The sequence below is a fragment of the Mchenga conophoros genome, linkage group LG7 (genome assembly GCF_057382185.1).
Source record: "Mchenga conophoros isolate Kocher_MC1m ecotype Shallow Benthic linkage group LG7, M_conophoros_male_GT1.1, whole genome shotgun sequence".
In the NCBI taxonomy this organism is placed as follows: domain Eukaryota; kingdom Metazoa; phylum Chordata; class Actinopteri; order Cichliformes; family Cichlidae; genus Mchenga; species Mchenga conophoros.
Window position 1 is genome coordinate 56,713,402 of NC_140532.1, and position 23,222 is coordinate 56,736,623.

A 23,222-nucleotide genomic window follows, 5' to 3' on the forward strand; every position below is an offset into this window, starting at 1 on the left:
GCACGGTCTGTTGTTTGTATGAAGATAATGTCAGTTTTGTAGTTATTAGATGTCAGTTTATTTTCCTATCATCATCAGCCACTTTATTAGGTAAACCATGCTGGTGCTGGGTTGGAAACCCTTTTGTCTTCAGAACTGTCTTAATTATTAGTGGCTGAGATTCAAAAAGGTGCTAGAAACATTCCTGAGATTTTGGTTCATACTGTCATGATAGCGTCAACCAGTTGCTGCAGATTTTCCAGTTGCACGTGATGGTTATAAAGGAATGGACATGGTCAGCAATAATACTCAGGTAGGCTAATAGTGCTCTGTTGGTACTTACGGGTCCAAAATGTACCAAGAAAATACCCTGCGCACCATTTCACCACCACGATCATCCTGAAACATTGACACAGTATGGATCCATGCTTTTATGTTCATGCCGATTCTGACCCTACCATCTGAACATCACAGTAGAAATAAAGATTTTTCCTGTCCTCTGCTGGCCAATTTTGGTGAGCTTGTGCACATTGTAGCCTCAGTGTCCTCTTCTTAGCTGACAGGAGCGCCATCTGGTATGGTCTTCTAATTCTGTAGCCTATCAGCTTCAACGCTTAACATTCAAAGTTGGTGTCGCTGTAACAAGTAGTTATTTGAGCTACTGCCACCTTTCTAGTGGCTCAAAGTAGTCTGGTCCCTTTCCTCTGACCTCTAAAAATCTATAAGTTAACTGAATACGCTCTCCTTTCCTAACCATTATCTAAACCGTAGAGATGGTTGCGCAGGAAAATCCCAGTAGATGTGCAGTTTTTGAAATCCTTAGATGAGCCCATCTATAGCATCAACAACCATGACATTATCAAAGTAATGTCAATCGCCTTTCTTTACCTCTCCAAAGCTGGACCCAGCTGTAAATCTGGTAAGGATTATGCCTAAAAATCCCACTACAGGAATAGGAAAGATCCTGCATATGCCTCTGTATTTCCTACTGGCTTCTCACATTTGTAAGCATCAGTAATTTTGTATCTTGTTTTTACATCAGTAATAATGGATCTGTTCACTGACAACATGCACTTTACAAAGGGGCCAACAGAGGTGGAAGAAGTTTAATAATATTTCTAAAGATACAAAAATGATTCAATGACTTGAATGTTGTTCCATTTTCAGAAGTTTCTTTGCTCCTGTGTGAATTTTGCATGAGCAACAAATTTAAATTCTGCCACTGCCACGGGTGATTTTACAGATCACGGTGTATCCTAGGGGGAAAACGACTGAAAGGAGTAGACGACAAATATAACCCACAGCATAAATGCCGTCAAGATTTGAAACAATGCTTAAAAATCTGTAAACAGGTGTGCATAAGCTAATGATTAATCTAAGAACACATTCAGCATTAAAGTAAGCAGAACAGCACTTTTCAGAGATTTCACTTTCGACGATGCCACCTCAGAAAATTTTATTTTTTCTAAAAAGGAAAGAAAAAAAAAATCAGTAGAAAGAAGTCAAAAACAACCAAAAGGTGACACTTTGAGGCCAGAGCCTGCCTGTGCACCAAAAAGTCCTGCTTTTCTTTTTGGCAAAGTGAAAGAGCAACACAAGCCTCTATTAAAGAGTGGTTGGACAGTGCTAAACAATGCAGGTTTGGAGAACAGGCCATCTCTGTGAAATAAGGGGATAAGAACAGAGAGTCAGGCTGGGTTCTTTGAACAGGAAACAAAAAGGAAGTCTAAGAGGCGGATCGTCAGTCCACAGGTCGCTTTTCACTGTGTTTCTTTGTGAACTCCTCTGCGTTCTTCATGAATTTCGCACGGTCTTTAGTGTACTCCTCTGCCAGGTCAGCCCTCAGTGGATGCTCTGGCTGAGGCATGTTCACCATCGCAACCAGACACTGAATCACTGGCAGACAGAGGGAATGAGAAAAGAACATTTGTGAGCATATTTGGTACTTTTTGGAACAGATAAGAAAACAATAATAAGATGTGGATGTCCATTTTCACCTTGGCAGGTTTTCGTGGCTGGCTTCCAGTTCTCCACACTGATGATGGGCAGGCAGACCTGGCCCTTTTCATCAATGTTGGGGTGGTAGATTTTTGTCTTGAAGGTTATCTTAGGTGGCTTGAAAGGATACTCTGCAGGGAAGATGATCTCAATCCGAAATGCTCCTTTGTCATATGGAGGACAGTCCTTGAAGAAAATAAGTATGTGTTAATTTCAGGAAAATCGGAATAATATTTAGTCAACAATAATTACATAATTTAATTAATAATGCTCTTTGACTTTAAGATGACTTGATGGGGGTCATTTTTATGTGCGCTTTGATACTTTTAATAGTGAAAATTAAAAATGTTGCTAAAATGATTTCAGTGTTCTTCTCTAATAATGTTCTTCTTTTTTATACTTCTGAACATATCAAGGATGCCCCTCTCTACAGCATTAAACAGAACCAAAACTTGTGTCTGACACTTACCAAAACAGAAACCTTAAAAAAATAAAATAAGTGAACAAAAAACAAGTAAGCTGATAATGTACTGTTCACAACAGATATATATATATATATATATATATATATATATATATATATATATATATATATATATATATATATATATATATATATATATATAAATAAAACAATATTTTTCATACAAGTCAACCCAAATTTCTACCAAAATGTTCTTCTCGAACTTCACAATGTGTGATCTGAAATTTGAGCCATTAGAGAAACAAAAGTGGGAAAAATGTATAGTTACATAGGGTCAATACTTACAGGAACAATAAGCCCTTGCCAGTTCAAAATATTAGATTCATCCACTTGAATGATTCGGAAATTCTTTATTCCAGAATCGCGAATGTCTTGAATCTCCTGAAACGAAACATAATTGATTGAAATTTGGTGCAAAATTATGCAGTGACAGAACAGGAAGAACAAACAGACAAATGCGTGAATGTATAACGTAGAGTAATCAGCCACAACATCTCCAAACTGGTAGCCAGAACCTACTAAAAGTGATCCAAGGAAGGAGAAATGGTGACTCGGCAGGTTCAGAAAGGGCAGTACTGGACCATGCCGTTTTAGCCCACAGAAAAACAGTCTTCAGCTGGCTAGGATAAAAATGTGTCAGCACACAAATTGCTGTGCATGACGCTGCACAAATGCAGACTGTCAGAACCTACAATGACCACATGAACAACACAGTGCTGACTTGGTCCCCAAATTTCCAAGATCTCAACCGAGACAAGCATTGTTGGGATGGGCACACACGGACACACACACACTGACTTAAGGTGTGTTCTTTTGGTGACATTAGGGTGAGCGCCACATTATGAGGTTGTGGTTTTAAACTTGTGGCTGATTGATGTCGATAAAACGTGAGGAAAAGTCAAGAAACCAGCTAAGAAATACAATCTGCTGGGTGTAGGTGATTCAGAGGAACTGTGTAATATGGCCCTGATGGACCGAGTCCCGTCAGACAGTAAACAGTTACATCACTTCCTCCACAATGACTCATACCCGCTCATTCCTCGGTTCAGATTACTATTCACACAATGCATTTTTCCTTCCAGGCTGTTCACATAAATACTGCAAAAACAATTATGGTGTTTTAAATTTTATTAACATCGGACAATGATGGCCTGTGTGAGACCTTCACCTCCACTAATACAGTTCTGCATACTTACAGGGCAGCAGTCATAGATTCATACTAATTAACAATAAATTAATTAATTAATGAATAAATAAATAAATTTAATTAAATAATGGGTTGCCAAAGTGTGACCTTTGCAATGACATGTGTGTATGGCAAACAGACAGAGGTGGAGAACTCAGTTTTTTGCTATGAAGGCCTGTGATGTATGAAACACTCAAGGATTCATATAGACTAAGCTTTTTAACATAACCCTCAACAAATTAAAGAAAAAAAATTAAAAAACAAAAACCTGAAACAGCTTCAAACTTAAATGGGTATTGCATCTTTAAAATGTGCGTGTGCAGCAACATTGGCTGAGGACTAATGGTTCCATGATGGTTACTTTTAGTTATTTAAAAAAACAACAACAAAAAAACAAAAAGTGTTTAATTTGTGACTTGTTAACCTTGTTTGCGGTTGACTGATTTCAGGTATAAAGCAAAGCAGTTGCAGAGAATATCAAGGAGCAGCCTTGTGATAACAGTCACCTTCAACCACCACAACCAGCTGTTAGCTGAACACTAGCACTAGCATTAGTTTAAAAAAAAAAATAGCGTTACAAAACAAATCCATCTGGTTACTCAGATCAAATATTTTTCATTCATATGGTCAAAAAGTCTGCCAGTATAAATTTCAGAAGAACATATAGGTGAGATAGACAAACAGGAGGAAGAAACTAGTAAATGTTATCAAACCACTGAGGTCCTACAGTTGCAAGTGATTGGCAGAAAGAAAGTGACAGTCATAATATTTTATACCGATCAATTCAAGCTGTACATGCCCTACAGTCCCAGTCATTTCAGATAATTCTCTTGCAACAGTTTTAACTGAAAGCAAATAGTAGTTATTTTCTAATTCCCAGTGGAATTTGGAATTTACGTGAACTGTAAAACTGAACTGTCAGGAGATTTCAAGAAGTCGTGACAGCACACTTCACCATTTTCTTTTTGGTATGAGGAAATTACTAACATACAGCAAATCAAAACTAAAACGAGTCAGAACAAAAGAAAGTATGAACGCCTGGCCAACCACTACACTGTTTACAACATTAGCATACAATTCATTTTTTTCTCTCTTTAAAAATAAAAATCAATGTCTACAATAGCCACATTTTTCTACTTACTCTTTTAACTTACAGGAACAATTCTTTCCAATTGTTACACTTAATTCTTCATAATTTATTGACTACTCTATTTTGTTGCTGAAAAAAGCTGAATAAAGGCATTACTCCTTCTGTTTGTTTTATATTGCGTTTGTTTACATGCAAGTACATGACCAAGTCAAAATAACTTTGTATACTGTTTTGCAAATAACTAACTCTTAATCCCCTAAACAAGAGAATAATGTCATTCATATATATATATTTTTTATTATTAAACGTTTATTAAACGTATACGGCTCAGATGAGGTCTGACGTCACGTCCCAACCCCAAAGTCTCCATGTTTTCGCCTCCGCGGCTGCCTTCAGACGGCGAAAGCGGTTAAAACGAGCTGCTACAGTTTCCACCATGCTTGCCTATTAAACACCAGCTTGCTTTCCGACTTAAAGCCGTAGATGACAGTTTTATCTTAAAGCTTAATCACGCTCTGCTGGCATTTCAAATTAACAACTAAACCCCGAGTCACCGTCTATCGGCCGTCATTATCCTTTCGTTTTGTCAGACACTTGAGCGACAAACACCCGGACATTTTCTCTTTGCTCACGAATCTGTAGCTACACTCATAAAGTCGAAACCATTGTTTAAACCATGTCAAAGTTGCAGAAATCCAACAACTAAGATCTTTTTCTTACCCTAGTTAGTCTCCGAGCCGAAGTCATTGTGGTACCGATTCTGTCTTCTCCTTCTTCTTCCTTTTTCTTTCCGCTCTACCTCGACTTCTTTTCAGTTTGTTTTAAAACGGATGACGGGCGGGATTCTCTTGCGTTACCGCCCTCTTTGGGCCCGGAGGGTTACAGATTTTAACCAAATTTTTACCGCTTTGCTTTGGATATGTGTTCCTGTTTCCTTTTAGGTATCACCATTTCTTTAAGACATCCTTTTAGAATAAAACTATTATATTTATCCATCTATTGTGGTAAGCTAGTCCAGTATTTAGTTCTGTTTATCTAATACATTCATTTAACCATGGCTCATTTAAAGGAGATGTGGAAAATCGATGCAAAACAGTTATAAAAAAAACAAGCACACATGAATTATTTTGAAATTAGAAGACAATTAAAGAAAAAAAAAGATAATTTCCCCACATTTCAAAGTGATGAAATGGTGAATGTCCTTTTATCAAAAAGTCTTTATGGATTTTTTTGAAAAGTGATTCTATTAAATTAAATTTTTTGTCACCTGTTTTGTCACCTTGCCTCTCTGCACTGAATCATTACTTGTTATTAATCTCCGCCTCTCTTCCACAACACGTCTTTTGTCCTGTTTTCCTCCCCTCACCATGAAGCAGTTGTGGCAGATGGCCACCCCTCCCTGAGCCTGGTTCTGCTGGAGGTTTCTTCCTGTTAAAAGGGAGTTTTTTCTTCCCACTGTCACCACAGTTCTTGCTCATAGGGAGTCTTATGATTGTTGGGTAGGCAATATAAATTGCCTTGAGGCAACTGTTGCTGTAATTTGGTGCTGTATAAATAAAACTGAATTTAATTGAATTGACGATACAATGACATAATAATGAAAATGCAAGAAAAAGAATCACAGAGTCTAAGAACATCCTACTCTCACTAGCTATCAGAAATGTTCTAATTTACTCATAATTCTCTAAATTACAACCTTTTAAGTGTGACTCACAGTGAGGAGCAGTTTTCTTTTCAGTCGCATCTTATATCAGGTGACCTCAATTGTTCACATGTTAGGGTGGGTTAAGGGATCACGCTGATTTCACCTGAAACCACAAGTGGTTTTTTCACACCTTATGTGATGAGTCACATGACTAATAGTGGGTCACTTACCCCCTCCTAAGGGACACTACCAACTAAGATTTAAATATCTGTGACTCTCCACTTTTTAGCCTTGGATGAGAGGTGAAATGTCTTCAACAAAATTAAAGAAGTCCAGCTGTTTCTTTTTAAGGTCCTAAGATTCCTCTGGGCAGAAATACCTTGTTGATGCTACAGGTCAAAAGAGACAGGCCAGGCTGCTTTGAGTTCACAGGACGGACACAAAAATACAAATAACAACTTGTTATAACATATATGTTATAACAAGTTGTTATTTGTATTTTAGGTATGCAGCAGATGACTCTTATTGTTTCACAGTAAGATCCACCATTGCTTGTCGTTGATAACTGTGAACAAACTCATCTGGAGCTATCACACATGACATGAAAGATGGCTATCGTGTTGCCATCTACTCATTTCTGAAGTCCCATTTTGAAACTTTGAGATGAGCCTTTCCAGCATCACAATCTCAGTATTAAAAAAAGAAGAGGTGATGGGAAATGGAATGGTTCTTATATAGCAAAATAATAAAATAATAAATTGCTATTACACAAAAGCACAAGGCAGCCCTTGTTCAACTTCCAATTTTTTATTCTTTATTTTTTTAGAATAGAAAATTATATTGAAAAAATTAACAGAGAAATTTACAGTGATTACCTTTAAGAAACTCTAATGTTTCAGAACTTGCCTGAGAAAGATTTTGTCAAGTTTTTTTTTTTTTTTTATTTCTCTTTTGTATGTAGCTCCCAGGAAGAACAAGTTTACTCACCACCACTTCTGCGCTGGTGAGTAAACTTGTATGCCAGCCACACAGCCTAACCATATCCTGTGACCTCCCGACAGTCTGCATGTTCAAGATGGCCGCTTAAGTGGAGAATTTACACCTCTCCAGTAAAACTAATCCAGCAGCTAGTTGGCCGAACGACTTTTACCGTGGAATTACCCTAAGATACCAGCAACGTTTTCTTATGCGTTACATCTGAAGAGATAATAATTGTTGAGGTTCGACACATGGAGTAAAACATACTGGTAAGAAATTCGTTAACCCCCCCCCCCTCTCCATAGTTTGGTAGCCACATTAGCCAGCTAGCCTGTTCAGTAACAACTAACAGGCTAATTTTTAGCAACACCTGGCGTAATCGTGCTAATTTCAGTAGACGTACAACAGGCAATCCAAAGGTGGCTCACCTTTAAACAGTTAGCCAGAGTTAGCTGTAAAATAGGACTCTAGCTAACTGCTAAGTGGGGTTGTTAATGTGAAATGTAAGTGCTAATGTTACCTGCTAACGTTTCATATATGATGGGTTTGCTAGTTTTGTTTACCTTACTCGCTCTTATACTGCCTTTTTGGTTTGTGAAACTGTTTTAAATGAGAGCAAGAAAAATGTATGTAGTATGTGTTGTTTACGCCACAACCGATATTTGTAACTTCAGCTCTAAACAGCCATAGTGAATGTGTTTGTACTTCTCGTTTCATATTATTTGTCATTGCATTTTGCCAGTCTCATAAGCAATGAGCAGCAGAACGACATGAATTTTAAATGACAGAATACTTATCAAACCTCAGTTCAGAGGGTTGTTGAGACTTAATCCTTCCCTTAAATATTAAACCTTGTGGGAAAGAAAAGATAGTTACTGAATGACAGCAGCAAAAAGAGGCTCTCTAAGTAAGACCGGAAAAAGAAGTTCTTCCCACTTTGTGGGAAGCTTAGTGAAGTGAAATAAATTTTTTCTTTTTTTCTAGCGTTCCAAACGTCAGCTTGTTACTGTAATTACTAGAAAAACATTTACTGAGAAAAAGCTGGTGGAATTCCTTAATTAAACCACGTGTTCAGAAAGCTCCAACGTGAAGAAAAGTGAAATTAGTATCTGCTCCTATCCACCACTGTTTAGTGAAACATCTTCAGCAAAACTACAGAAGATAAAATAAGATATGGAGACATTAGCTTAGTCTGACAATGTTTAAAGCAAGCCATCCCTAGGGCTGGTTGGTTTGGACACTGAATTATTATAAACATTAATTATTTTTGTACTATCATCATGTCTGTTTTCTGCGACAGGAAAGGTTGCATAAAAGCACAGGGCTAAGCATAGTTCTGAGAATGTTGATATGTTTGATTTTCTTCATTGCAGCCACCACATACTCATTTAAAAAGCTTACAGAAACACTCACTGATTTACTAGCATAGTTAAACGTACAGAGGCACATACACAAGAACACACACCTAATCTACCTCACAGAAGATACAGTACTTACAGACCTATTTTCAAACATATAATATAGGGTATATAAATACAGTGAACACGTTTAACTCTTTGGCAGATGTTGTATGAAGTTAAACTATTAAAAGCATTGCTATTTCTTAAAGGGAAACCAATGAGTAGTTCATTTTGAAAGACCAGTATTTTTTCTCTTTTAAGTATTTGTTATTATTTCTTGTCCAATTACTTGGTTAATCAATGGCATAGTCAATTAGTGAAACAATCAATAGCTGCATCCCTATTTATTTCCTTTTCTTTGTTCATGGACCTTTACTTTGAGAACTATGTAGTGATAAGCTTTATGAGTTAAGTTGAGACATTGAAGTTGTGGGAACTGCATTCTAGTACCAGTCTGTACCTTAGCACTACTGTGAATCATTCATACACGTATCCTTCTTGTGGTGTTCCTGTTAAGTTACCCGAGGATTGTATATCACCTAGTTCTCCTTTCATTTATCGCTTCCGTCTGGTAAAACTACAGCTGAACTACTACTACTTCTACTACTACTCTTCAGCTATAGACTATTGCGCTACACAAACGAGACATAGTTGTCATTAAGTAGTGTAAAAACCCACAAATCACAATGAGTAATAGTTGAGTGACATCAGAACTCACATGGTTCATATCATGTGATGGCTGTGAAACTGGTTTGTGTGAGGGTGACAATTCATAGTTGATACGGGTTTGTATACACTCTCAGCTTTTTGAATTCATGTTGGACTAAATTCTAAGTAAGATGGAGGCTTGCTCTGAAAACAATGACTTGTGTACTAAGGCTTGGCGATTGGATGAATATATCAGCTATCGATGATAGGCTTTTTGCTGATTGTTTTTACAAGAGCGATTTATTTATTTGACCATGAATAAGTTTGCTAATAATGTTGGTTGAAGCTAAGAGTCAACAGAAAAAATAATAACACTGTTTTAACAGCACCCTCTTCCAGCTTCCAGCAAATGCACCCTCCTCAGAGTGCGCACAAATGCAGCGATTCATTTACTCCAACTTATAACAGAAAGAAAGAAAGGCAGTAGCCTATGTTCAGAAAAGGAACCCCCACATTTTATTTAAATTAAAAACTCCACAATGCTGGGGAGGGAAACAAAGAGAAATTGGCTTCTTTTTTCCACCAATGGTTACAGGCTGTTCCAGTGTTTATCTGTCTTACACACTTCACCAAACAAAAAATACAAAATTAAACAAAAAGTTAAAAATCTCCGATAAAATGGTAAGTCTTTTGCCAATTTGGTGCATCTCAAGAAAATAAATAAATACATTAATTAATTCATAATCTAAAAAGTAGCTATATTAATACTGAAACAAACAAGAAAAGAAAGTAAAATATTCCCTCCAAAAAAACCTTTCTAAATGGGCAAATAAGTTCATGGATGATTGCTCTGCCCATCAAAAAGTCTGTGCCTGCGTGAATATATTGCCTAACGTCGGTTGGAAAATTTTTACATATCTCCCAACCTTATTTTGTTCATAATACAAGATAATTTGGTACAAGATTCAATGATGTACTAATTGATATTAAGATTAATGTCTTTGTCACCAGTGCTGTCTTTACTTCCTCCAGCTGACACTCAGCTCTACACAGTAATGCCCCATAGGGCTGAGCCATATTATACCGTTCACGGTAATACCGGTATAATGTTAGGCAACAATAGGAAAATGAAATATCGCGATAGAATATGAGTAAAACGCGCATGCGCAGTGCCTTTGTTTTCATACGCACATGGCCGATTGTTGAGTGAAACAGATGAACCAGAATTGGTTTGTAAAAATGGTGCAACTTCAGTGATGTGGAACTGGTTTGGTGTTTGTCCGTCAGATACACGACAAAGCACATTTTTTTGCAGAACATGCAAGCGGCCATCGTTATTGTCGTATTTGTCGGACTAAGATGCTCTTAAATCTGGGAGTAATCTGGGTCCTAAACTCCTTATTCTTCAGTTCAAACGAACACTGCAGCATCACTGAGCGTTAAAAACTGTCTAAATTCTTTCATCTTTAATAAAACGATCAGCATTGCTGCTTTACCAGGTGTAACTATGAAGTTTAACTTCCAGGCATCCATTAAAACAAAATTTATTACATTTAACAGAGTTAGAAGTTAGCGGGAAGCTAGCGGAAGTTAGCTCGCTAGTTACCTAAGCATGATATTGCATGTTCTGACTGAGAGATTTCTGAAAAAAATCAAACGTACAGCTCTGCTATCACTTCCAACATAAATGAAGACAGGAAACTAAACAGCAGTGACGTTTGTAGGGTTACTGAAGTTGGGCTAGCTGGTATATAATGATGTGCTACGTAATCGCTAGCGACACAGCTATGTTAGCATAACATAAACAGGGAAGCTGGAGGACGAACACTAACACTTTTCCACTTATAAAAGTTAACGTTAAGGTTCCTCATGGTTAGAGACAAATGCAATCGCATGGCAGGGTGCTGTAAACAGACCAAACTTCAGTCAGGAGAACAACTGAGATAATCCATCCACAATACGAGGTTAGTCATTAATATACTGCAACAACATGGGAATAGAGCAGCTGCCAGAGAATTCAACATTAATGAATCAATGGTACAGAAGTGGAGGAAGCAAGAAGAATGAGTTTAATAAAGTTTGATTTATCTGACTGCTTTGTTTCGCTTGATGTGCGTTATAATCCCGTGCACCTTATGGTCCGAAAAATACGTATTGCACACTGCAGTTTAATTTTGCAAAGCACCTCTTTTTAACTTCAGTGGATATTATATATGGTTATGCTCAGGATATGTCAGCCCATTTCTACTGGAAATGCCTTTTGGTTAAACTTTCAGCAAGGAATTTGTATTTGCACTGTTACATTTTTATAAAGCTTTAATGTACATAAAAACCAGCTTCTTATTTAAGTGAAAATAAATGGAAGGTTTTCTTTTTGCGCTAGTAATGTTGTGGAGTTGTATTTTGTCTCGCATCAATTATATCGTCAGTTATATCGTTATCGCAAATTTTCAAATATATATCGTGATAAATATTTTTGGCCATATCGCCCTGCTCTAATGCCCCATCTCCTCAGTAGTTTGCATTAGGGCTGGGCCATATCATACCGTTCACGGTAATATAATATAATGTTGAGCAATGATAAGAAAATGAAATATCACTAGGGCTGCTCAATTAATCGAATTTTAATCACGATTACGATCTGGGCTTTCAACGATCATTAAAAATGACTGAGCCAATTATTAGCCCCTCCCTCATTTATCCGCGACACCTTAAAGGCTGGTCCGTGAAAATATTGTCGGGCATAAACCGGTCCATGACGCAAAGAAGGTTGGAGACCGCTGATTAAGAGGACCCGAGGGAAGCTCGGAAAGCTAAGCAGAAGTTATTTGGAGAGGAGAGTGACTGCCGTTGGTTGAAAAGAGAGGTAAAAAAAACTTCAGTGGTGTTGCACACTATTTTATATTATTTTTTTTAAAGTCATTGTTAACCCTTTAAAGCCGGTCAGAGCAGCATGCTCCGTTTTGCGTAACTATTTTTAAATCCCTGTAGAACCTGAACCGTGTAAGCTAGCGCAATAATTTGTTTTGCATATGAAACCAGAGGAGTTGTACTTACATCTTATGCCATCAGCTTGTCCTCGGTCACGGTTTCCTTCCACATAAAGCTTTGCAAAAATTGCATAAAAAGCGCTTGCAGGAACAAAAACATAATATTCCAGAAACACGCTTTGCCGATCCGATCAGCTGTTCGTAACACTTCCCACAGTGAAACAGACGTCAGCGCGAACTATCACATGTCCACCATTTCCTGGCCGAAACCGGAAGTGATGTCATTTTCGCTGAAAATGTACTTTTTTTACTTGTAGGCCTTAAAAGCCTATACTGGTCATGTTTGACTTTTCTGAATAGTTTCTGGGATGCTTAGAACTCAAATTGCACTGCTGGAAATAGTTTATTTTGATGCACCTGCTGTTTTCTTTGCAAATTTGCATCATAGGATTGTTTTTTCGTTTTTCCTGTTGCTGTATCTCCAAAATAAAACTATGAAGACACTCAAACTAAATTTCCTGTTGTTGTAAACTATTTTTTGCAACTTTTTTGTATTTAAAGTTTTGAGGGATAAACCTCTTAAATTTCTCCAAGTAGAAATATATGTAAAAAAAACAAAAACGATTTTCAATTTTTTTGTAGTTTATTGCACTTGTTTGCAATTAATGCAGTTACTATGGACTTAATGCATACATATTATTAAAATATGGGCTATAACAGTTGATGTATAGCAACTTGAAATGCTCTCACAAATGGCACTACAACATGTAAAAAAAAATAATATAAGCTCTGGGGGACTTGGTTCTATGGTAGGTCTTAAAGGGTTAAATAAATAAATATCGTCAAATAATAGTGATCTCAATTTCAGTGAAAATAATCGTGATTATCATTTTTGCCATAATCGAGCAGCCCTACACAAAACTCTACGTCCAGATGAACAGAATCAACTTTTGGAGATTAATTGTTATGGTTTTCCATTGACTGTTTTGTGTTAATCTCTGGGTTGTAAAGCATTGTTCTTTTTCTGTTAGCCACTTCGATTCTTTTTCCTTATTTATACTTGCTTTTCTTTTTTTTATTTGTTACCAGAGGGGATCTCCTAAAGAGGAATATCTAAATTTTCACTGCAACATAATTATGGAATTTTAGTGTTATATGAAACTGTGCTTATTTAACACTAATGGAACACAGTTATTGCTGTGTCTTAAGCTGATAAAGATTATAATGTCAGAGATTTCTGCTTCTTCACCTCCAAACAACAGCATTATCAGCTCATTTTAGCCACTTCACACTATCGTCATGTCACTTTGTGCAGAGTACTGACAATCTGCCACTAAATGGGATGATCCCTGCTAAAGATGTTCATTTGCAGCTCAGCGTCATGTGCATTTGCACTTTTGTTGTCTTTACCGAGGTCCTTGACTGGTGTAGTAAATGTTTACTAAGCTGTGGTTGGCATGTTAAGTGGATTTTTACTCCACCACCCAAACACCAAAGAACCTGAAAAACAATCCAACATTTGAAGTAATCCTTTCTTCACCCAACAGACCTGTTTTTGTTTTTCTTTTCAGAAACTGTAGGGCATAAAAAGCCTCTTTCCTTTAGTGCAGCATGGACAGCTTCTTCAAGGCAGCTGTATGTGATCTGGACAAGCTGCTAGATGACTTTGAACTCAATAGTGGTAAGACCAGTCACACATCACATGGACAGTAACATCTGATAAGGGATAGACATGATTCATTGTTAATGGATTTATTCATTTTATAGTTTATCTCAGTAAAGATATAACAACTGATAACACAAGTAACAAAGAATGTGTATGGAATTATTATATTATACTATTATAAGTCACGTGCGAGAAAAAACATAATCTGAGCAAATAATTTCATTTCACAGGTGCAATTAACTTCCCTGTGTTTAAATTCAATAACTCGCATGCGTAGAACTTAGCAGCCATGCACAGAAAGAAGCCATCGCGAACACAAGAGTGTCTGCTTTGAGGCTGCTGCAGTTTCACACTCTCGTGGGTAGTCCTCGGCAGGATTGGACTGACTTTTGACTGTTTGGAGGCGGAGCCCAAAGGAAGTGCGTGTCCTATTGGTAATTTTGATGCTCAGTTCCGGTTTCGGCATTAAACTGAGTTACACTGTAGCAGCAACAGAAGCATTGTTTAAAACTGTACTTCTTTGCAATATGGAAAATAAACTTTGCCAAATTAATTATCAACAGTTGTTGATTGCTGGGTAGCAATAAAAATACTGACAACTAGGGCTGGGCGATATGACCCAAAATTCATATCTCGATATTTTTTAGCTGGATGGCGATATAAGATATATATCTCGATATATTTTTTTTAAAGCCATAAAGTAAGAACAAAAAGAGAGTTCTTAGTCAAAGCTGTGTCCCAGATGAAAATAAATTATGAGCATTTATTAAATAATTAAATAATAATGCTCCATAAATAAAAGAAAACAATGTTGTTTTTGTGCATAACAAAAAGCTCACAATTGTGCAGTCAAAATGTAAACTAAAAGACGCCGAGCACAATAACAAAGACAGATTTCACAGCTGCTCTGTTCCCAACTTGACTGACAGCCTGGAGTTTGTAATCCGCTTCGCAACCACGTCTCTTAACAGGTGCCATTTATGGTCCTTATACACAGTAGGGTAATACTACGTTGAAGCACAGTACGTATCACTCCGCGAGGCTCAGCCGTAATGCTCCGACAATCCATCAAGCGGTGCTGCTCCGTAGCTTACCAAAGTCGTACTAAAACATTTTTTGACAGATTGCTGAGATTGTTCCACATGAAATCTGTTCGCGGCCATCAAGCACAACCAGAATTCATACATAAGGCGCGCTGTCAACTTTTGAGAAAATGCAAGGATTTTAGTCCGTGCAGCACCTCTGGGCTGCATGGCGTTAGCGTGGTTAGCTCGTTAGCCTGGTTAGCTAGCTAACACGTTGATGCCGTCCAGCCCCACGCACGGGGCGATGCGCAGTAACTCGTTAACGGAGATTTGCCGTGTCCATCTTGTCGCTTCCTGCAGGTGAAGCGATGGGGGAGGAGGGGGAGTTGTGTTCAGTGAAGGAGAGGCGAGGCCGAGTAACGTTGCGTAAAGACGAAAGTGGACGAAAGAGAGGCAAATTTGCGGTTCCACAAGTATAATTATAACGTAACATAGACTATATCGATATAAAGGATATTGTCACATCTTGTATAAAAATATATCGATATTTTTTAAAAACTCGATATATCGCCCAGCTCTACTGACAACTGTCACTGAATTACTTTGATGCTAAAGAAAATCCTTTAAACCAGAGGATTAAGGAACTTTTGAAGCTATGGCAGTGCTGTTGTCCCAATGTGTTGTACAGTACTCCATAGCTTTTATGATTTAAAAAAACAACAGCAAAAAAACCCTAACTCGTAACGAGAACCAGGAAAGGGAGTGAGAAATTAGAACTTTCGCTAAAATACGTACATTTAAAAAAGTTGCTCAATCTGCAGCCAACACATGTAACTGTACATACCATAAGTTGGAGTGTTTCATAATGTGCCCTAGATTTCTGCGGTTTTAGCATTTTTTTTCTCCCCAGTGTTAAAGTGAAGCCAGTGATTTAAAAAGTCAACAAATCCTCAATACAGATGTGTATCAAAGATCAAGTCTTTCATACTGATTTTTGATTTATTTAACAACTGATAACACAAGGAACTGATGTTTTTGTTTATCATACAGCAGATTAATGGGACAGCAGTGCAGAGACTTGCATTAGAATCTTCTGCTTTTAAACATTTCTTCAGCATTAAAGTAATTCAGTGACAGTTGTCAGTATTTTCACTGCTAAGAGCAACCAACTAACTTTTGTTTTTGTGAGCACTGCTCAGAAGTGGCAAAACAGTAAATCAGACAATCTTTACATCTTGGGAAACAAGATATTTAAAAGAGATGATGTTAAAAAAACACCACATTTTGTGTAACTTCTTGGTCTGTGTTACAAAACTAGCAACCTTTGTCACACCAAGTTAACATGCATACGTTATACACACACACATCTATATTTACTCACAGACACGCGCATAGATGTACATGCATACGTACACATTTATCAGTGTACCTACAGACAAATATTTTCTCTTATCAGCAACATGTTGATATTTTCATTCTATACAATAGTGCCCAGTGACTTCTTTTTTTGGCCAGGCAGTGCATATAGCAGAATATATATAGCAGAATCTCTGTCAGGTCTGGAAGCCAGGAAGGAAGACTCTCACTCAGGCAAAGCCGTGTCCCATCTGGAGACACCGGATTTTATACTCAAACCTGTGATTCAATGATACTTTGTCAAACATCCAAGGTTTAGCCAAAAATGGTGTTTCTTCTAGAACTAACAACAACTGCAGTGTGTTTGTACTCTTAGCACATTTAAATAAGTTATACACATTTGTCTTTATGAAGACAAATGGCTGTCTTCATTTGTCATGTTACTGGCATGCAGTACCGTATTTTCACGACCATAAGACGCACTGTACTAAAAGGCGCAGTCTCAGTTATGTGTGCCATTACTGTATTTAACACACACATAAGGCGCACTGGATTATAGGGCGCATACAAGTACCGTATGCGTATTTAAAAATAAAGCGGGAGCAAACCTGAGTTCGGTACCTTACTCACATTTCTATTACCGGTAATCGTCATCATCAACAACACACAAGCATACAAGTGTGCGTATTTAAAAATAAAGCAGGAGCAAAACGAAGTTTGGTACTCACATTTTTATCATCAATCAAACCCATTGAAGTCCTCATCCTCTGTGTCTGAATTGAACAGCTGCGCTAAATCTCCATCAAACATGCCAAGTTCACTTTCTTCACTGTCAGAGTCACTTTCCGTGCCGTGCGGCTCCTGGGAAATGATGCCGGCTTTTGCGAAAGCTCGAACAACAGTGCCAGCAGACATGTTAGCCCAAGCATCTACAATCCATTGGCAAATTGTGGCGTAACTCGCCCGGCGCTGCCTTCCACTCTTGGTGAAACTGTGGTCTCCATCGGTCATCCATCGCTCCCAGGCCGCTCGCAGCCTTACTTTGAACGGGCAGTTCACACCGATGTCCAGCGGTTGGAGTTCCTTTGTCAGGCCTCCCGGAATGACAGCAAGCTCACAGTTCATTTGTTTCACTAGTTTTTTCACATTGGCTGTGAGATGGGCACGCATAGAGTCACAGATTAAGAGCGATGGTGATGCGTGGAAAAAACCACCTGGTCTCCTTACATACACCTCCCTCAGCCACTCTTTCATCATTTCCTCATCCATCCAGCCCTTTTCATTTGCCTTAATGATGATTCCTGCTGGAAACTTCTCTTTAGGCAAAGTCTTTCGCTTAAAAATCACCATAGGCGGCAGTTTCTGTCCATTAGCATGGCAGCCAAGCACAACAGCAAAAGAAGACTTTTCATACCCCGTTGTGCGTATCGCTACCGTGCTGGTCCCCTTCTTCTCCACAGTGTGACTCACCGGGATGTCAAAAGTGAGCGGGACCTCGTCCATGTTTGTGATGTGGCTGGGCTGGATGTTTTTGTCGCTGATGTGTTTGCTGCAGTAGGAGCGGAAGATGGCCAGCTTTTCCTTATAATCCGCTGGAAGTTGCTGCGCTACCGTAGTCCTGGTCCGGATGGAAAAATGGCACCGTTTCATAAAACGAAAGCACCAAGACGGACCTCCTTGGAAATGTTCAATGTTCATCTCTTCAGCTAGTGAAACTGCTTTTAGCCGAATGGTGACCGTCGAAACGCTTCTCCCGCTCGTTCTTTGCTCGATGATCCACCGCTCGAGTCTTTCCTCCAACTCGGGCCACCTCGCCTTATGTCCGCGGAAACTCAGCTGCGTTTTCTTGACCTGCCGGAGCTTGTTTTCTAGCTTCCTCCATTTGCGAACCATCGATTCGTTAATCTTAAATTCTCTCGCCGCTGCTCGATTTCCATGTTCCTCCGCATAGCTGATGGCCTTCAGTTTAAACTGTGCTTCATAAGCGTGTCTCTTTGCCATTTTCAGGGTTGTTAAAACAACGATGTTCCACATAATGCACATACCTGTCCTTTTAGACAGGTATGTGCGATTGTCCGGTATATACGATCAACGCCCACACTTCACCCTTTAGCGTTCTCATGGTGTTCTCTACTACGTCATCCTTACAACACACAGGGCGCACTGCACTATAGGGCGCGCCGTACTTTTTGAAGAAAATCTAAGACTTTTAAGTGCGCCTTATGGTCGTGAAAATACGGTAGTCTGTTTACTGGAGGGTCACAGGATGCCTAAGTAACCAAATTACTTTATTAGAACTTAGCATTTTTTGCAGTTAGTAAATATAACCGTGTATTTGTATTTTAGCACTCATGGTTCGGATAGCAGCACAACTTTGACCCCAGAACCATATTACCAGATTGGGGGGGGGAAAGCACCAAAAAAAATCTAGCAAAACAGAATTGACGGTGCCAGTGTATCAAAAGTACAGCTCAAGTGTAATTGAATTAACTGTTTTCCTTTTTTTGGATTGCAGAGGAACACGAAGGCAGGCCTGTTTCCCTGAAGCCCTCTGTGTACCCCTTCTCCTCACTTGGCCCTCAGTGTTCACCTATAGAGCTGTCCCCAAATCCACCAAGCCTCCCGGACCTTAATTCTCTTCATTATGGATTGACACCCGGCTGTCCTGATGGTTCTGCCAGTCATAACCATAACCGCAGCACTGATAGAGAGGTCAAAGGTCAGCCTCTCACTGGTGTGGACCTTCTGTTGTCTGTGGATCGCAGGTCAGCCAAAAGCTCTACCCCTCCCTGTCCAGACAGAGCTTTGAAACCTGTCTGCGACCTTGTGAATGACACAAGCTCAGCCATTCTGGTCAGGTCCAGTAGCCACGATGCCTTCAGTAAGCTGGACATTGTGGAAAAGCAAATGGAGGAAGAGGAAGCACTGCTTGTGGATTTTAACAGCCCCGAAGTAGGACAAGAGCAAGAGGGTGCATGCCATAGTCGAGACACTCAAAAAGAGCAAACCCTTGTAGGGAAGGGAGAGGTACTGTTGAGTCTAGATTTACATCAGCAGAGTGGTGGATACTCTGCCTCACTCAGTCTGCTTGATGTCATTCTCCCCGCAGCAGTGGAAAGGAGCTGTGATCCCGCAGATCATTCACTATCTTCAATAGATACTGACTTAGCTAATAAAGAGGAGGGGGACAGTGACGGGGGGGATATCTCTGACCAAGTAGTTGAGAACTCTGTGGAACAGAGTGATCTGGATCCTGTTGATGGTGTTAGGAAAACTAGAACAATCAAAGTTAGTAAAGAGAATGAGTCTCATGAAGCCTTGGATGAATGTGAAGCAGAGGGTCTTCCAGGTCAGGAATCCAAAGCCTCACACAGCAAGCCGGTAGCCCTGTCATGTTTACCCATAGCTGTGTCCATGTGCGGCGCTCTTGTGAACCCAAAGACCACAGAAGATGATTCAGGGGAAGCTGAGCTATGCATTGATGCAGATGTGTCTGAGAGCACAGAGGCAGAATCCCTGTCAGGCCTGGAAGCCAAGGAGGAAGAGTCCCACCCGGAGGCACCCGCTTCCCACCCGGAGGCACCCGCTTCCCTCCCGGAGGCACCCGCTTCCCACCCGGAGGCACCCACTTCCCACCCGGAGGCACCCGCTTTACCTGCTTTTGTGGTCCAGGAGGTTGCAGAGGGCAGACAGTCTCCAGAGGGGCAACAACAGATTTTTCTTGAAGCTTCTACAGATCTTACCTCCACCAATTGTTCAGAAACCAGCCTAGTAGATCCTCCAGAGTTTGGTTTCCAGTACCTGCCTGAGAGCGACCAGGCTGAGCTGCTGGTTACAGATGAGGAGTTGGATGCTTTCCTGCAAGCACATGCTGAAGCAGAACAGGGTGTTTCTTATCCTGAATCTCTCCCAGAATCAAACAGGGCTCCAGAGGAAGGGCTTGTAAAACAGGACTTAGGTCTACCTTTTCCAGATAGTGATCAAGCAATATGTGTATCTGCAGAGGGGAGCATTAACCCTGGTGCTCTATCAGTATCAGAGGACTCTTGCAGACCTTGGCAAGACTATTCTTCTGGGGTAAGCTCTCTGACCAGCAACACTTTCCAGTCCCAGCACAGCAGTAGCCCTGATCTACAACCCTCCTATGGAGGTGCAAGACCTAAACAGCTGCACTGCCAAACTGCAAGATCTCCAGCAACAGGAGAAGAGGAAGAGGGGGAGCTGGCTCAGATGTTAAGTGCTTCTACAACAGTGCCAAGTACTGCACAGGATGGAAAACGTTCACCAATAAACCCCAGTATTACAGATGAGCATTCCATCAACTTTAGGGATTCTAACCCTTCATATGCAACTCAGGAGGATCAGGATTACAGTGTGGTGTATGATGAACTGTCAGAACCCCCACCTTACCCTGGGGAGTTTACCATAGACAGTGCCAAGGCAGTGAGCTGCAAAAGGGAGGGAGTGGAGGAGCTAGGGAACAGACAGCCTGCTTGGGTGCCAGACTCTGAAGCTCCCAACTGTATGAAGTGCAATCAGAAGTTCACTTTTACCAAAAGGCGGCATCACTGTCGTGCCTGTGGGAAGGTATGTTAGTCACTGAATAGAATGTATTTTACACTTGAATATTAGATTGTGTCAGCATTATTGTCAGCTGTAAATACAGTGTGGCTGCAATTAATGGTTGTTATGACATGTTGTCAAATGGCTTTTTTCTCTGGCTTCCCGTTAAAAAAAAATCCAGTGGCTTTCAGTGAGAAAGAGTCAGATTCATTAATTTAGAGCCACATAAATTTTGTGGGGTGTGTTTTTTTTTTTTTTTTTTTTTTTTGTGGGGTTTTTTTGGCCAACACAAGTCATTCCTTTTTTCCCCGTTAAGGCCCTTGGCCTAATCTGATTTCAGGGTCAACTTTATCCTGTATTATGACACCAGAGTTTTGTTTTAATTATACCAATAACCACAGTCAGCCTTGAGGAGTCCATATTGGTTGATCCCTAATGTATAACCAACTGTTACTTTCCACAATAACAGTGGCTCCATAGTGTTAACGAATAGTTATGTCTATAACTTCAATTCCCTTTCAGTTGATTCACTCGGTACAACACATACAGTTGTGGTCAAAAGTTTACATACACTTGTAAAGAATATAATATAATGGCTCTACCGAGCATCCCGTTATTTCTAAAACTCTGTTCCAATCACTCTATCAGAGAAAAATCAAATACTTCTTTGTCACAAAAAACATTCATGAAGTTTGGTTCTTTAATGACTTTATTATGGGTTAACAGAAAAAGGTGATCACATTTTCTGGGTCAAAAATAATCATACGGCAACATGAATTAGCAATTTTGGTGACTTAGAAAGTTGTCAGTGAACTGAGCTTCATAGCATGGCCTCTTAACTGCTTGTGAGTGATTATGAGTGATGACAGCTGGTGACTTCTCTTAGGCCAGTTAAATAGGGCTCATTGGATACAAACGCTACAATAGGAAAGTCAAAGGAGCTCAGCATGGATCTGAAAAAGCGAATTATTGACTTGAACAAGTCAGGAAAGTCACTTGGGGCCATTTCAAAGCAGCTGCATGTCCCAAGAGCAACAGTGCAAACAATTGTTTGTAAGTATAAAGTACATGGCACTGTTTCGTCACTGCCAAGATCAGGAAGAAAACGCAAGCTATCACCTGCTGCTGAGAGAAAATTGGTCAGGAGGGTGAAGAGTCAACCAAGAATCACCAAAAAGCAGATCTGCCAAGAATTTGAAGCTGCTGGAACACAGGTGTCATTGTCCACAGTCAAACGTGCTTTGCATCTCCATGGACTGAGAGGCTGCCGTGCAAGAAGGAAGCCCTTGCTCTAAAAGCGGCACCTTAAGGCTCGACTGAAGTTTGCTGCTGATCACATGGACGAAGATAAGACTTTCTGGAGGAAAGTTCTGTGGTCAGATGAAACAAAAATCGAGCTTTTTGGCCACAATGCCCAGCAATATGTTTGGAGGAGAAAAGGTGAGGCCTTTAACCCCAAGAACACCATGCCTACAATCAAGCATGGTGGTGGGAGTATTATGCTGTGGGGCTGTTTTGCTGCCAATGGAAATGGTGCTTTACAGAGAGTAAATGGGATAATGAAGAAGGAGGATTATCTTCACATTCTTCAACATAACCTAAAATCATCAGCACACAGGTTGGGTCTTGGGCGCAGTTGGGTGTTCCAACAGGACAATGACCCCAAACACACATCAAAAGTGGTAAAGGAATGGCTAAGTCAGGCTAGAATAAAGGTTTTAGAATGGTCTTCCCAAAGTCCTGACTTAAACCCCATTGAAAACATGTGGACAATGCTGAAGAAACAAGTCCATGTCAGAAAGCCATCAAATTTAACTGAACTGCACCAATTCTGTCAAGAGGAGTGGTCAAAGATTCAACCAGAAGCTTGCCAGAAGCTTGTGGATGGCTACCAAAAGCGCCTAATTGAAGTGAAAATGGCTAAGGGACATGTAACCAAATATTAGCACTGCTGTATGTATATTTCTGACCCAGCAGATGTGATCACTTTTTTCTGTTAACCCATAATAAAGTCATTAAAGAACCAAACTTCATGAATATTTTTTGTGACAAAGAAGTATTTGTTCCAATCACCCTCAGAGAAAAATCAGTTTTAGAAATAACGGGACGCTCGGTAGAGCCATTATATTATATTCTTTACAAGTGTATGTAAACTTTTGACCACAACTGTAAGTATGGGACATATATATACGCCCCGCAGAGCAGCCACCGAAC

General features: G+C 39.6%; 2 protein-coding genes across 2 annotated transcripts in view; one reads left to right on the top strand and one right to left on the bottom strand.

The window, feature by feature from the left end:
• Positions 1–1,071: 1,071 nt before the first annotated feature.
• LOC146571249 (ubiquitin-conjugating enzyme E2 L3-like) lies at positions 1,072–5,608 on the bottom strand. The gene is made up of 4 exons (XM_085280378.1): positions 5,458–5,608; positions 2,747–2,842; positions 1,977–2,163; positions 1,072–1,875 (listed from the first exon to the last, which is right to left on the bottom strand). The coding sequence occupies exons 1-4, from the start codon at positions 5,482–5,484 to the stop codon at positions 1,721–1,723; spliced, it is 465 nt and encodes a 154-aa protein (XP_085136504.1). The 5' UTR covers positions 5,485–5,608; the 3' UTR covers positions 1,072–1,720.
• A 1,643-nt stretch (positions 5,609–7,251) lies between these two features.
• zfyve16 (zinc finger, FYVE domain containing 16) overlaps positions 7,252–23,222 on the top strand; it is a 45,449-nt gene continuing 29,478 nt past the window's right edge. Inside the window, exons 1-3 of the mRNA XM_085280379.1 lie at positions 7,252–7,629; positions 13,970–14,079; positions 18,961–21,032. Of these exons, the coding sequence (XP_085136505.1) occupies positions 14,010–14,079; positions 18,961–21,032 (2,142 nt within the window). The 5' untranslated portion in view covers positions 7,252–7,629; positions 13,970–14,009. The remainder of the gene's footprint in view (positions 7,630–13,969; positions 14,080–18,960; positions 21,033–23,222) is intronic.